Source organism: Pelmatolapia mariae, linkage group LG2 (genome assembly GCF_036321145.2).
Source record: "Pelmatolapia mariae isolate MD_Pm_ZW linkage group LG2, Pm_UMD_F_2, whole genome shotgun sequence".
Lineage (NCBI taxonomy): Eukaryota > Metazoa > Chordata > Actinopteri > Cichliformes > Cichlidae > Pelmatolapia > Pelmatolapia mariae.
Window position 1 is genome coordinate 31964893 of NC_086228.1, and position 16231 is coordinate 31981123.

Here is a 16231-nt window from a genome sequence, read left to right on the forward strand (position 1 = left end):
ACACACAAAATCACTTCAGTATTTTACACAAAAGCACACCTATAAATCCAAGCTGGGAGAACTCAAGGTAGAGCCATGGCTTTGAAGCTTCGTTTGTGGCGTAGGCCTTCATCTCGTCATAGTAGCCCGACTTAGCAACAACATCATCCTCTAACTGGAAATCAACAGACAACAAATAATAATTTCGCTCCTTTATCCTTTTTCTTAGTTATCCTAAACTAAACAGGACTCTGTGCTGCAGTTAGGCATTCGACCACACATTTTAGATCTGCTTAGCTTGTTAAAAACAGTCATGTCAGGAAGTAGACACTATTTATAAAAAGTTTAAACATAAGCACAGCTACAGCCCAATCAGACCACTCCAGGAGAAAGAGTTTACAACAGGCTATCATTTCAGACTTTTGTATTTCACATTTCTGTGATGTCATCTTTGGGTCTTCTGTAAGCATTTATAGTCTGAGCTCATCTGCAGTGCCCCTACCCAGACAGGCAATGTGAAAGCGAAAGATATATAAGGAAGAATTATAACATGCAAAGCTACTCTGGCTGATATCACAAACAGATAAATGGTGCTAAAAATAAGTTGCACCATTGCAACATGATATGCAAAACACAATAGAAATAAGGTGTTTAATAAATAATAACTAAAGTCTGACCCTAACCTGAACATAAAACATTCCCTTGTCTTGAGCATAGAGCATGAGGAAGCTGAAGTCCAGATTCTGTTTTGTTCGCCATCTAAAAACAAACAAGAAGCACAAATATAACACGGGCAGAAATTCACTCACCTTTTTGGTTTTGGTACTCACTGTGTGTTTATACACCACTCTGCATTCAATAAATCAAAGTTTATTGTTTAACACACCAAACACATTATAAGTCTCCTACTCTTCATCATTTATTTATTAGGTTATATAGTGTATATGTTGGTTTTTTGTCCTCTCTGCCACTGCAGCAACACCTACTCTATTTTCTGCACTATAAGGCGCTCTTAAAAATCCTTTAATATTCTCCAAAATCAACAGTGCGCCCTATAATCTGATGCGTCTTATGTATGAATTCTGGTTGTGCTTACTGACCTCGAACCGATTTTATGTGCTACACGGCGCGCAGAAATCTGTCAAAAAATGTTTTGGTACGACTTTGGTAAGCTACGAAGCCGCACCGCTTGATGGATTGTCGGAGCATTACGGCTACCGTTGTCAGGAGCCTCGCGGAGTAATCTGGGTCCTAAACTCCGTCCCCTTTAGGTCCCAAAGTCAAAGGAACACTGCAGCATCACTGAGAGTTAGAAAACTGTCTAAATTCTTTCATCTTTAATAAAATGATCAGCGTTGCTGCTTTACCAGGTGTAACAATTAAGTTTAACATCCAGGCATCCATGAAAACAGAATTTATTAAATTTAACAGAGTTAGAAGTTAGCAGGAAGTTAGCTCGCTAGCTTCCACCTAAACATGATATAGCATGTTCTGACTGAGAGATTTCTAAAAAAAAAATTCAAACGTACAGCTCTGCTATCACTTCCAACATAAATGAAACTAAACAGCAGTTACGTTTGTAGCATTACTAAAGTTGGGCTAGCTGGTATATAATGTTGTGCTATGTGATCGCTAGCGACACAGCTATGCTAGCATAACATAAACACAGTGAAGCTGGAGGATGAACGCTAACTTTTTTTCCCCCCACTCGATAAAAGTTAACGCGAAGGTTCCCGATGGTTAGGGACAAATGCAATCGAATGGCAGGATTCTGTAATGTATAATCCGGTGCGCCTCATGGTCCGAAAAATACGGTAAAACGGTAAAAAAAGACTTCAGAATTACCACCACTGACAAAACATTTGTAGCATTTCGAGACTGCATCATGTGATTTTGTATATGCACCGTACTTGACTCTTTCTTTGGAGTCTCCAAAGGTCTCCTTAAGGCTGGCGAAGTCGGGGTAGTAATGCTGTGAAGGAGAGATGACCTCCAGCAATCCAGACTGCACCTCCTTGGGAAAACTGCAAAGAGTGAGCTAGTTAACTACAGAGATCAACATCAAGATACAAAGAAAACAGTGACATTTAAAGAAATATACTCATTTCTTGTTTTTTTGTATCATCAGTGCTCCAATTTGACTCTAGAATACATTACATTCTTACGGGTTTTATGATCTGGAGTAGTTGTATATAGTTTACATCACAAATTCTGTCAAGACGAGCCACAGCATGTTCATCAGAAACAGTAAAACCAAGGGAGATCAAAAAGTCACTTGGCAAACATCATCGATACAGTTAAAGCTACGTTCAGCTGCTCCATTGTCACAAAGAGTCACAACAACAGGTAGCTCATCATGTTAGATTTAGCCATGTTTATACATTGGATACCATCCTGAGACAGCTCTGTGGGAGTCGTATTTCCAAGTGGAATCAAACCAGCAACTTTTCACTTGCCAAGCAAATGTATTTACCACTATACTATGACGCCACTATCTAAATACTTCTATTACCCTTACAAGATTCTACATTTTATGGCTATGCATGGCATTTAAAACGGTACACTGATAAAATGTTCCACATCACGAGAAAGCTTCTTTATTTGCACAGACTGTGGAAAGTCATATTAAGCTGATAGGACTGGCTTCCCTTCTATACCACTTCCTTGTTAGTTTTTGTTTGAATACCCCCCCCCCCCCCCCCTTCTGTGCAGTAATCATATTTTAAAGAGGGCTTTTTTTATTCAATATGGAAGTCTGAAACAGGTGAATAGCTTTAAACCACTAAGTCTAATGAAATCAAAGCCTTTAGCTTTTTTTCAGAAATAACAGACATTCTTTGTTAGTATTCAGAGGTTAATCATACAGTTATGTGTATGCTAACAAAATATGTAATAACAAGTCTTATGAATTGTAGGGCGTTTGATTCTCACACTTTACCTAGCTGTCCTGAAAAGTTCTTCCTAAATCACAGATCAAACATTGTATTTGACCCACAGGCGTTTAGGTTAATCAGAGAACACATTCCTGAAAAAATGTGCTGTGAACCAACTTTCACACTTCCCCGTTGCCACGGAAGAGCAGCAACAACATTAAAAACCTGTTTTGTGACAGCTTTCGTTAGCATGTAGTAGAGGCTTATGTAAGGCATCAGTGCACGTAGACTACACTGAAGCATTTGTGTAAAAAGAAATGTAATCAGGCTTTTCCAGTTCCATTTTACCAGAACATCTAATTGAGTTCAAAAAAATGAATGAATGTATGAAGACAGGTTTTATACACTTCAGTGATACAGCCATTTAATATTTGGACATTTTCTCTGTTCTCTTTGCATAAAACTACATGCCAATGTGTAAACAGGATCGCTAAGACTTACAGATTACCCCTGTTATCTCAGGTTTATTTCTTTTAGTCTGTGTTTGAATCTAAAAGAAGAGAAATGGAAATGTAGCTGCCTAACTTTTCCTTTATTTGTAAAGCGATACATAAAACAGACCATTTCCATGTTGAAGTTGAACATAAAGAGAAATACTTCCCCAGCAGACGTAAATCTCACACATATGACCATCAGCCATAGTTAGTCCATGGCTGACTAAAGAAAAATAGATTGGTGAATGCCCACATGCAATACAATCCTACTGTAATAATAAACATCTTATTTTTTATACACTTACAGACAGAAACAGCAGTCTGCTGCTGGTGCTGCAAGCAATAAAGAGCATGAAACTTAAGTCTAACGTGAACACTGATACAACAGAGAAACTGCCCCATGGGAGGCAATCTAGCTCGCTTACTTCTTCATGATGGTCTCTGCTACACCGTTCACATAGTCTAAGTTTGTCTGAAAGACAGAGAGAGAGACAGGACTGGGTCAGTGATGGGGAGGGGGGCATATTTGACTGAGTTAATATTAAACTTGAGCTCCTCGAGGCTTTTGCAACAATGAATACACGCTGGTGCTCTTACAGACTGAGACTGTAACTGTGTGAGTCCTTTGAAGGCCAGACATATTATCAGTTTCAGTTTTGGGGTTGATAAAGACTCGTTGTATTCCTGTTTATAGTTTTTGTTACTCACAAAAAAAAAAAAAACAACAACAAAAGAAAACCCCAAAGATGGGCAGGTATGAAAGTCATTAGGTGTTCATGTGTTCTTTCTCTCAGATGTCTAGCAAACAGCACATTATAGTCCATATGCAAGAGCACTCTCAGTGAGTCAGACTGACATCAGAAAAAAAGTTCTTTAGTAGCACTGTATAACAGCTGTGTGTCAGATCTCACCCAATACGTAAATCAGCATGTGGGAGCAAAGAAGGAAGCAAAGGTCATTCTGGTCCTTAATACTTATTTATGGTATTTATTTATGATTTATCATAATTTATGACATGCAATCGAAATTAATTGTACACACACACACACACACACACACACACACACACACACACACACACACACACACACACACACACACACACACACACACACACACACACACACGCCCTCTCACATCATCCATAAGTGACTGAGACAGGACTCTCTTCTAGACACTCTAAACCCACCGGCACAATGTACATTTCAAATTCCTTTAATTTTAAATATGTTCATATTGTCTATTTTGCAAAATGTTCAGATTGTCTATTCTTATTTAATTCACTTAATGTACAGAATTCACCTGCTTGCTGCATATATGCTACTATTGCACATTCACCTAATGTATATATTATATATAATGTTCTTGCCCCCCCCTTTTGCACAAGTCGAGGAGCGTGTTTCATTTCACTGTGTGTTATACTCGTATAACTATGCATGTGACGAATAAAGAACCTTGAACCTTGAATGTGCCTTAGGTAAACCAAGCCAGCTGCTACACTGCATATCAAAGAATTTATTGCAGGTAAGCTAAAATTAGCTAGTATAAGCTGGAAAGGAAAAAAAAAAACAACTTTAATCCAATGAAGCCCATCTGAGTGAGAGGAGAAAACAACATCCCCACTACGTGAAACTTTTACCACTGTGCTTGAGATTTGGCGGTTGTTTTTTAAAGTTATCAGCTAACTTTATAAATTAACCACCACCACATGAATGCACCGTAGCTAAGTTACCTTAGCATAATTGCATCCCAGCAGAAATTAAAGTTATATAGCAGGCCAAATTACTTCACCGGCTAACATAACTCTTCTTAGTAACTTGTGTTTAATATGAAACTACACTGAGTCTAGCAAGAAATCATCCAATGATTCAAAGCAAAGATATGAATAACTTACATTTGTTCATATTCATTATGTATGTTTTATAATACTGTTCCATGACATACATATAATACAGAACTATACAGAATTATATATATGTCTCATATCTGTTTTGGCTGATGCTAGCTTGCACGAGCACTCACTACGTGTGTGTGTGTGTGTGTGTGTGTGTGTGTGTGTGTGTGTGTGTGTGTGTGTGTGTGTGTGTGTGTGTGTGTGTGTAACCTCAGCAACAAAGACGATGATGAGGAGATCCTGGCACTGTGATGAAGTCAGGCTAAATAGCAGAGAGCTAAGCGTGTTGACCAGGTAACTTTGCTTGTCACGCTTCACAGTGGGAATGCCAAGCACCATGGACACTGAGAGATGACAGGATAGGGAACCAAAGAAAAACTATAGTCACTGTCTGCTTCCATTAGCATAGCAGATGTAAAACAGACTATCCCTCATTTGACTCTTGCATTCACTTTCCCCACACAATTTACAAAACCATTTTAGGTGAGCTCAAGTGTAGGAGGGGCATCTTAAGTACACCTTATGGAAACGTCTGAAATACAATCTTGAAAACTAAAGCTTATATATATATATATATATATATATATATATATATAAATAAATTATCCTACCAAGATTCATTGAATAGTAGGGCTGTGCATTTTTATTGAATGTGAGGGCTTCATACCTCCACGACGTCCCTGTCCCAGCACTACATTAGGTACAAGGCTGCCCGGATGGTGTCTGAGGTGGGGCATGAAAATGTAAATGTTGGGCTGAAGGAATGTTTGCAAGCCTGTAGGTTGCTTTTCTGTTTCTGTAAACACAAAGAAAAAGGGATAGAGGCATGTGGTGTTATAGTTAGCACAGTTAGCACGCAACATGCTAATAGGCATAAGTAAAAATATATGACTAACTTTCATATGTATTTTGTTTCCTGTACATACAGGAAACTAAATAAATATGAATTATGGCAGACAGACAAAATATGAGACCTGTGCTCCTGTGTCAACCATCAACTGCAACTTCTGTAGATAAACTGCCCATGATACATTACACAGAGGGAAACCTGGGCGATCTCCTTATATTTTGCAAGTCAAATGACTTAGGTCCACATTTTTTTTGATTGTGTGGAAATGCTTAAACAAAGTACAGTTTCAGCTAGAAGTCTCTGTTGTGACTTTTTTTCCCTTCTTCATTAAGCCAAAAAATGCCAATTTAATTAACCAGATTCAGAGAAATCCTAGAAATACTGTATATTCACCATTGCATGAACACTGACATTTTAAGAAACATTTACAAAGTTTCAATAGGGTTGAGGTCAGGGCTGTGGAAAGGCCATTCTGAAAGAATAATGTTAGCCTGCTTCCATTCTAAAAGCAGCTTTGTTGTGTGTTTGGCCATTGTCCTGTTTGAACATTTAATTGTGTCCAAGTTTCAATCAACTAGCTGTTCATCTGCGGTTACGTTAAAGAATTTAGAGCTAGTCCTCATTCATTGTTCCGTCCACTTTGTGCAATGTCCCACTACCACTGGTGGCAAAAAAGCCCCAGAACATGAAACTGTCACCACCATGCTTCACATTTGGCTTTAGTGTTCAGGTTTGAAAGCCTCACCTTTACTCCTCCAAACATACCTTTGTCATTACAGCCAGATAGCGCAAGCTGCAAATTCCAGTCAAGCTCGAAGGCATTAGTTTTAGAGCAGAGGCCTTTTTTCTTGGTTAGCACGCCCTCAGTCCACAGCGATATAAAACTAACTTCAGTTTGGCAGGCTTGAGCCTCATTGGCCTCTGGGTTGTTCTGAACCAATTTCCTCTCATCTGAGAGTGACACTTTGGGTCTTCTTCCAACTGAATAATCTGTACCAACTTACAGTTGTTTGAATTCATGACCTTGGAATCTCCAGTTGCTTAAAAATGTCTCCAACAGATCTTCCAAACTACAATTTTTCCCCTTAGATCTTCGCTGAGTTACTTGGCCTATTATTCGGTCCAATGAATGCCATCAAATAGTGCAGTCGAACGAACTGCCAGTTTGAGTCAATCGTGATCACTAATAAGAAATTAACAGGCCTTGGCAAGTTCAAACACGCTGTAGAACTTTAGCACCACAATTGTCTTTTTTATTGTTTTTTTATCATTCTTATTACAAAGTTAAGAAATCTGTGTTTAAAGTCGAGTCCAGTGTTGCCTTACACATAAAAGAATGATTCCCAGTGAGTGGTGAATAGCATTGGTCAGTACATGCTATCCAGGACTGTGTTCAGTGTTTTCAGCTTTAGGTCTGTTGATGCTGTTTAGTGTATCCATGTACTTATCTTTTTTGTTTCTAATATTTTGCTCTTATGGTGTATTTCCAAAGACGTTTGCCTTTATTCAAAGTCATAAAAACAACTAGTGCTGGGTTCTCTGCTACCCACCTTTAAAGCCTGTCCTGTTGTGGACAGAGTAAAGATAGGTGTCGTTGCCAGTTTTGGAAAGGTTCTTTAGCTGTTCCAGGATGCTGCTGAGATCCTGACTGACCTGCCCCCCCAGCTCCTCGGCCACCAGCAGACGCTTGTACAGGATCTGCAGGTCAGGCATCACTGTTGAACCTGGATGCATACGGCAAAGTTTAAGTGTTAAGACAAACTAGTTGTCAGCAAACCTCTGAATGCTTATCGGTAGGGATGGGTACCGGTGTCTGACATAAACGGTAGTAACCAGACCGAAAAGCAGCGCACATTTCGGTGCTTTATTTCGGTGCTTTTTTTTCCCTGAGATGTCATACACTTTGGATTCTAGCCAATCATTTTACCTTTCCAAGGATAGTAGGCGGGCCCAGGTACGTACGTTCTTTTAGAGCAGAGCTACAGATTAAAAATGCCCAAGGCGAAGCGGTCCAAAGTCTGGCTGTACTTCACAGCAAAAGATGCAAACTCAGCTGCCTGCAACAAGTGCTTTAAGGTGATACTGTGATACTGTGCAAAGGAGGTAACACCTCGAATCTGATGAAACACCTGGCGACGCATAGCGGTTTTTTTTAAAAGCCGAGAAATGCGCCGTATTTCATAGCTTGCTGCGAGACCTCACACCGTGCACATCTACTGCGGGTGTGGTGCCTGTTATCGGACCCGGAGTTAGCAACATCCCCCAAGAACCTGAAGAGGAGAGTCCTGGCCCCTAGCCCTGCCAGTGTAGCAGAAATGATGAGGATGATGATGGCAGCAGCAGCCGTTCTTCTCTGCGTGAGTAGCTTAATGTTGTTCGTGTGTAATTTACATTGAGTACTAACCACATTATTAAATTAATGCATGTAAGGTGAACTAGCAAACACCGTCGTAGTTACATGTGGCTGTCTTCTTGTTTGATGGCAGATACTCCCTTCACCCTGGCCAAAAAGGCTAAAATGACCAAAGAAAAAGTGGAAAACAGTTAAAAATGAGAGGTTTTTGGACCAATTTTGTGTTTTTTCCATTGTTTAAGCACTGCTTCCAGCCAAGAGTGATACCATATATGCCCTATAGCTGAAGAAAAGGCTTACATTGTTATCTTTTTACAAAAAAACAGCTAAACATGAGAGGGTTTTGGACCAATTTTGTGTTCTCCATTCTTTAAGCACCGGTTTGAGCACCGTTTAAGCACCGGCACCGTTTCAAAAGTACCGGTTTGGCACCGGTATCGGATAAAACCTAAACGATACCCATCCCTACTTATTGGCTTAATTTCTGATTTAAAGTCACATCATTCCATAATAACCGCCCACCATAAGCAGATATGTCCCTTCAGATGGTGGAAAGCCTAACTTGAGTCAACTTTCCTTATTTTATCTGAATGACCACAGAAAAGTAATAAATATGCAAATCTTCAAAGAAGTTGGAATCAGTAAGCTTTTGTCATCTTTGCTTGGGAGCTGGCATTTCAGCATCTTCCCATATTTTTGTTTTCCCAATGACATTCATGTTTCTAACAGACGCTTCTCTCTCTGTTTATACACCAGGCAGCTCTATTTATAGTGCAGACACCGTCTGCAGCACTTGAAGAGATTCTTGTTTTCAATCACTCCAATCTCTTTGTTCAACTGCTTTCAACTCTCCGACATCAACGTTCACTCACGGAACATTTTCATGTAATCGGTTCACACTTTGTGCTTTTATCTGCCACTTTTATAAATGACAGTACTTTTGAAAGGACATGTTACACATTCAACAATCAATGTGATCAAGATTTTTTTTATGCATGAATGACTGAGTTTTCCTAAGATGTAGAGGCTCTTGGGGTCGCATTAGTATTAGGGATGGGTACCGGTATCAGGTGCCATTATGGCACGGGTTCTGACATAAACGGTAGTAACCAGACCGAAAAGCAGCGCACATTTCGGTGCTTTATTTTGGTGCTTTTTTTTCCCCTGAGATGTCATACACTTTGGATTCTAGCCAATCATTTTACCTTTCCAAGGATAGTAGGCGGGCCCAGGTACGTACGTTCTTTTAGAGCTACAGATTAAAAATGCCCAAGGTGAAGCGGTCCAAAGTCCGGCTGTACTTCACAGCAAAAGATGCAAACTCAGCAGCCTGCAACAAGTGCTTTAAGGTGATACTGTGATACTGTGCAAAGGAGGTAACACCTCGTATCTGATGAAACACCTGGTGACGCATAGCGTTTTTTTAAAAGCCGAGAAATGCACCGTATTTGATAGCTTGTTGCGAGACCTCACACCGGGCACATCTACTGCGGGTGTGGTGCCTGTTATCGGACCCGGAGTTAGCAACATCCCCCAAAAACCCGAAGAGGAGAGTCCTGGCCCCTAGCCCTGCCAGTGTAGCAGAAATGATGATGGATGATGATGGCAGCAGCAGCCGTTCTTCTCTGCGTGAGTAGCTTAATGCTGTTCGTGTGTAATTTACGTTGAGTAGGCTAACCACGTTATTAAATTAATGCATGTAAGGTGAACTAGCAAACACCGTCGTAGTTACATGCAGCTGTCTTCTTGTTTGATGGCAGATACTCCCTTCACCCTGACCAAAAAGGCTAAAATGACCAAAGAAAAAGTGGAAAACAGCTAAACATGAGAGGTTTTTGGACAAAGGTTGTGTTTTTTCCATTGTTTAAGCACTGCTTCCAGCCACGAGTGATATGCCCTATAGCTGCAGAAAAGGCTAACATTGTTATCTTTTTACAAAAAAAATACAGCTGAACATGAGAGGTTTTTGGACAAAGTTTGTGTTCTCCATTCTTTAAGCACCAATTCGAGCACCGTTTAAGCACCGGCACCGTTTCAAAAGTACCGGTTTGGCACCGGTATCGGATAAAACCTAAACAATACCCATCCCTTTTTTTTTTTCCTCTCTCAAATTTTTATCTAAGACTCCAAACCTCCCCCCGCCCGCTCATATGTAGTGTTGATGCATGTGTGTTCTAAGGTGCGTTTAAAACCCAGGGGGGCATGGAGCTACCTGCCAGAGAGCAGCAGGTAAGCGCATAGCCCCTCCTGATAGCCCTCAATGTATACGTGTATTTAAAATTGAGAGGTGGGCAACGGTGCCAGGGGTGAGGTTGTACACCCTGATGGTCATCTGGATGCCGTGTAGCGTGCCCACCCCCAAGGTCCTATATGTATGTGTTATGAGAGTGTGAGTAATGTGAATGTCTAAGTTGTGGGATAAAATTGAGGCACAGGCAGCCAGAAGGGGACAGAGGGGGGGGGTGCCTCCCCTTCACCCTGGTGATACACCTTTACCCCAAGGCCCTGCATGTGTGGGTGATTGTGGTGGAGCGGGAAGAGGGAGGCAGCTGGAGATGGGGAGGGAAGGAAGGGAGAGGCAAGTGGCCCCTCCATGGGGCCAGCTCGCCCGCTGACCCCAGTAGGCACCCCCATACTCTGCAAACCACCAGGGCAATTAGGGACGATACCCATCCCTAATTAGTATCCCTACGGGAGCTCAACTTCACTGATAAAAATCTCATATAAGACTTTGTTTAGGCACTGTTGTAATGCAGGCTTGTAGTAAGAAAGCACATCAGGTGCTCAAATTGATTAGAAGAGCACTCTGTATGTGCCTGTCCATTTACCTTTTCTATAGTTAGCCATATAGGTCTGCTTTTCTGTGGGCGGGTTTTGTCAACACAATACCTTCACAACAATGTAAAATGCAGCTACCCAACTTCACAGGTGTGGCTCTGGCATTAAGATGAAAGGTGTGGTATGAGAGCTCACCAGTATTGCAGCAGATTTGATGGTTTCTACAGTTATTGGAGTATTTATGATAGAACATTTACCTGCACAGCTTGAATGTGTCAAAAAAAAAAATCCTCAAATAACTCAAAATATACCAAATTAAAGTTCTAGTATTAATTTCCAGTTTTAAACTACGATCCCACTATTAATAGAACTTTTTCAAGGTAAGGAGGAAAAAGGACAAGCCTAATGACAATGGCTCATTTCCATCAAGAGTCCCAATAAGCCACGACAGCAGCTGAGAGGAGCCCAGCTGTGAAGATACCTGTGCTTTTGCTGTTATGTTAAGATGTCTGTTGTCTGAGCTGCAGTGCCTTATTAATCATGTAAATATTATATGTTCAATAAAACTGTTGGTTTCATTAAAACTGTGTTTCAGCTTACTAGGCCTTTACTCCCTTCTTTTTACCAGGTAAAATAAGTATTTGTACTTTAAAGATAAACAAAGTCATTCGCAATAAAAATACAAGAGCTCGGAAAGAGGCTGATAAAGAAGAACAGAGTGAAAAAGCAACAGTAGAAAGCGTTTGTTCCCCGAATACCTCGCTGTTAGTAATGGAGCAGGTTGGCAGACCGAGATACACTTTTACCTACATCAGAATTGTATGGTGGGTGTGTTGGCTTACTACTAAAACTCACACGGTGATGTTATGACGTTAGGGAAAGACTTTATAACCGGTATAACTTTCAATTTTTTCTTAGGAAACAACATTTCCCACAGCCTCTTCAATAAGACGTTTGTACTCCATGTGAAACAGATAGTGTTGTATACAGAGAGACCGTCGCCCGACTATCGAGAAGGTTATGCTAATAATTTGTAAAAATAAATAAATTATTTAAGAACATAAAAATACCATATGTAAAAGTTGCCCATGCTACGCTGTGACGCGAACTTTAACCCTGCGGTATTTTCTGTTTCCATGAGAATAAACAGCAGATGAGTATAAAGTTTCCGTTTGAGTCAGCATGTGAAAAGTAAAAGCAGGTACACTCACCTTCATCACTGGGAATCGATTTAATCCAAGTAACCGACACAAAACACCCGAACGCCAAGAGACAAGCTAACTTATAGGGGTAAAACCTCATTTCATTCCTCACTCACAGTCCCACCGTCTTTGTGTGCCTACTTGCCGCCGATGGGACAACAGGTGGATGTGAGCGGACCAGGTAAATGCAGGTAAGTTAGAGGAAACGCTTAGTGGCTGGTCACAACTGTGATTCTAGCCTACGTCAAAGCCAAGCATCTACGTGTCCGCTTTCATGCTTTTCCGCATGTTGAAAACGTTGTTACGCGGTCGCATGATGACAGTTCCTGAGAAAACGCTGTGAAATTCTCGGTGAGCACGAGCTAACGTGTTGTAGGCACGCACGGCCAACAGCGACACCTGCTGGTCGTGTCATGGCGTTCACAGCCTCGGACGAACCGGTCTATGACAGGAACCCACAGAACAATAAAATAAATAGTAGCAATCGAAAGTCTTACTATCTCTTTATGTAATATTTCAGGTTTAGCATGAGAAATAAACCATAGCCCAATTTTTAGTAGGCAGCACATTTTTAGTAACACGTGTTTCGTAGTTCACAGTATGGTTAAGGAAACGTGTACTTCAAGGTAGCCTGTGTAAGTCCTTTTAAGTGACCGGTACGGAATGTTACCATTGACAATCTATGCTTGCGTTGAGAATATAATAGTACGAAACGTGCCATGTTTATATAGGCTACAGTGTATGCTACTGCTCGTGTGGGGATGTAGCTCAGTGGTAGAGCGCATGCTTTGCATGTATGAGGCCCCGGGTTCAATCCCCGGCATCTCCAGCGTGTTTTTTTTTTTTTTTTAAATAAATTCATAAATTGACTGTTAGATTCTGTATCCAAGTCAAATTTTCTAATTTAAAAAAAGTAGCAATTAGTAATATATATCTCTTGTTTCATGGTTATGCTACTAGTTTGCCAAATGCGCTAGTTACTCTGTGTTTGAAAGCACTGTTAGTATGATGTCCAAAACAAAAGCAGGAAGATTTCAAAGTAAAATTAAGTTAATTATTTATTTTAAAGTATATATTTTAATTGATGTCTGAGACAAAATACAAAGTGCAGGAAGTGACTGTTTCAGTTAGATGACATATCCCCGTTTCCCATATTTTAAAGACCATTTTAGGTTGTAGAGAACAATTATATTTTTGTCATTGTGTCCTGCCTGCTCAATCCAATTCCTTTGAGACTTCTTTCCTACCATCCATTTATTCTAAGTGGGGGGACTCTGGTTGCTAAGACGCACAACTATTTAGGCTTATGGCCGATTTAGAATCACCGATTAACCAAACCTCATGCATGTCTTTGGACTGCTGGAGGAAGACGGATTACCTGGAGAGAATCCATGCACCACTCGGCACAGAGAGGGCATGGAGAATGGAGCAAAACCCAGAATCTTCTTGCTCTGAGTCAGCAGTATGGACAACCACACCACTGCCCATTTTACATATCATGACATCCACCTGTGTAAGAAATTCAGAACAAAATGATTTGTCAGAAAAAGGTTCCCGTAGTTTTGATCACCATCATCACCTTTACTGGAACAGAGAGAACACTCAGGGCAATAGAAAATGCATCCGTAGCCAAATGCATTCAAGACTGGCAATACAGCATGTGCTATTGTACTATTCCAGCTGACAGTAGTGTCATTGTTGAACCAAGTAATGATTTTATCCTGATATGAATTTAAGAAAGATTTACATGAAATATCAAGTTAACTTTGTTGTGAGTTTCATAAAGTCTGATGATCTCAGTTCTGACATCTACATTAGTAATCACTCTTCACACTGCCTTCTTTGTGGTCATGACCTCTCCTCCACTCACAGCTCTGTTTGGGGTTTGCCACCATCAGATCACCAGGTCAGCTCCATCAGGACCAGTGGTACGGCTGGCCATTGTTAGCGCCATACAGTGTAGCCTGACCTCAGGCTAATGGCATATTCTATCATAAGGTAATCAGCTGCGGACACCCTGACTTCATGTCTGTTAAAATGATGGATACTGAAACAATATATTGTCTTTTAACAACTTGAGCTTCAAAATAACCACATGGCCTTTAGAACATCAGTCCCACTGTAACACAGATGTGTTCAGAGCGATCCCATGTGTGCAGCGCTTCAGAAAGGCTCATTCAGACAAGTTAACAGAGACACCATGCACACCAAAAAGGGCCATTTCTGTCACTACGGGTAACAGCAAGATGAACCACACACAGCCCCATTCACATATTTACCAAGATCCCCCCACCCGTCATCCATCACCCATTACCCCAGAGTGACCTTTGACACCTCCCAGCAGCTGCATTTATCGGGAAATAGGCTGTTGTCACGGTGACTGAGGAGCAGTTTTATTTTCATTTACCCCTTAAACAGTGAACAAAAACACACAAGGAATAAAAAGTTTCAAATCTGACTCTTTTTGTAAGTTATCCACATGTTTACCCCTGTATGAAAATATATATGGTAATATTTCTAACAGCAAAAGTGTTTTAAGCTGGAGTACCATATGCTATAACTAACCAGGACTAGAACAGTTGTTGCCTTTCTTAATGTGTTAGAACAGTTGTTGTACTGTAATCTTAGCTTTTTAGAAGTGGATATCACAGACAGTGCACTCTCATATACTGTAGCAGCTAAAGGGGACCATATTTTACAAAATCAGCTTCATGATGTACTCAGTAACCCTTGAAACAAGCAACTGAAGCCATGAGCCCACCAGGAAAGTAACTGAGATCATAGAATAAAGGAGCCTTGCGTTGTTTTCCCCTGTAGGTCTATACAAGTAAAATTCTTTTGGCTGCCACAGTAGCTAACCCCCTGCTGGTAATTAAAAAGAACGCAGGTTAAGGGAACTTTTCAAAGCCAGAAGCTGTCCACAATTTAAAACAGAGACAACTTAGGATCCATTAGGAATGTGAGTTATTGTCCTCTCCTGACGGTGTTGACTTCAATTTAAATATCTTCTTGTTCTGCTGTGTTACTATCCTAAAAACAACTGCATTCCTCAGCATGTCTTACATGCATTTGCATTGTACACCAGGAGGACGATACACTCAGTCTTTGCTGTAATTGTTATAATTAAATACCCAGAAAAATGACACACACACACAAACACACACATATAACCCAGGACCCCTGAAGACCCACAGGTTCTGGTGAAGACAGAAATGAAAATTGTTGTTAAGTTGTTACAGTAATTCATCAGCAGCTGTCTTTTTAAATTACTTAATGTTTCCCATTGAAAACACTGCTTGACTTTACTGTGAAGTAAGCACAGAAAGCAACAGAAAGCATAAAGCAAGTATAACAATTTACGGTTCAAAAGGAGCCTGAAAGGAGCATTTGACTAATGCTAGTTAGGCCTGAACATTTGGCCCCTACAGCGAGGGCATCTGTAGACTCGTTTAGTGGTTTTGACCAGTTTGTCCCCTCACAGGGATAGGCCACTAATGATGTTCATGAACATCATGAATGACATGCACCATCACTGCTGGCTGTGCATCCTGTGTGTCAGCACACCCATGACAAATGTACTTCAGTCTAAGAAATTGAAGTCAAAGAGCAGAGAACTGTCAGTCCTGAGCATCAGTCAGTCACTGGATCTGCCTGTTCTGCTACAGACACACATAACAGGAATCAGGTTTCCTGAAAACACACTGCATTAGTCCTACATGTGTTTCTAGTCGCAGCTTTTTTTATCTCAGCAGAGAAAGACCAGATTAGATTGAGCTTCATGATCCCAGCAGGATGGTGCAGGGTTAAT

The 16231-nt window shown here is 40.6% G+C and overlaps 1 protein-coding gene and 1 non-coding gene across 2 annotated transcripts in view; one reads left to right on the forward strand and one right to left on the reverse strand.

The window, feature by feature from the left end:
- Nucleotides 1–12523, reverse strand: part of zgc:154054 (Alpha-1,3-mannosyl-glycoprotein 4-beta-N-acetylglucosaminyltransferase B-like) — a 28161-nt gene extending 15638 nt beyond the window's left edge. The window contains exons 1-8 of the mRNA XM_063487605.1: nucleotides 12433–12523; nucleotides 7641–7814; nucleotides 5908–6036; nucleotides 5451–5584; nucleotides 3772–3818; nucleotides 1890–2003; nucleotides 663–738; nucleotides 40–154 (exon numbers count right to left, since the gene is read on the reverse strand). Coding sequence (XP_063343675.1) covers nucleotides 40–154; nucleotides 663–738; nucleotides 1890–2003; nucleotides 3772–3818; nucleotides 5451–5584; nucleotides 5908–6036; nucleotides 7641–7814; nucleotides 12433–12523 — 880 coding nt within the window. The remainder of the gene's footprint in view (nucleotides 1–39; nucleotides 155–662; nucleotides 739–1889; nucleotides 2004–3771; nucleotides 3819–5450; nucleotides 5585–5907; nucleotides 6037–7640; nucleotides 7815–12432) is intronic.
- Nucleotides 12524–13180: 657 nt separating this feature from the next.
- On the forward strand, nucleotides 13181–13252 carry trnaa-ugc (transfer RNA alanine (anticodon UGC)). The gene has a single exon. It is a non-coding gene; the product is annotated as a tRNA-Ala (tRNA).
- Nucleotides 13253–16231: the final 2979 nt, after the last annotated feature.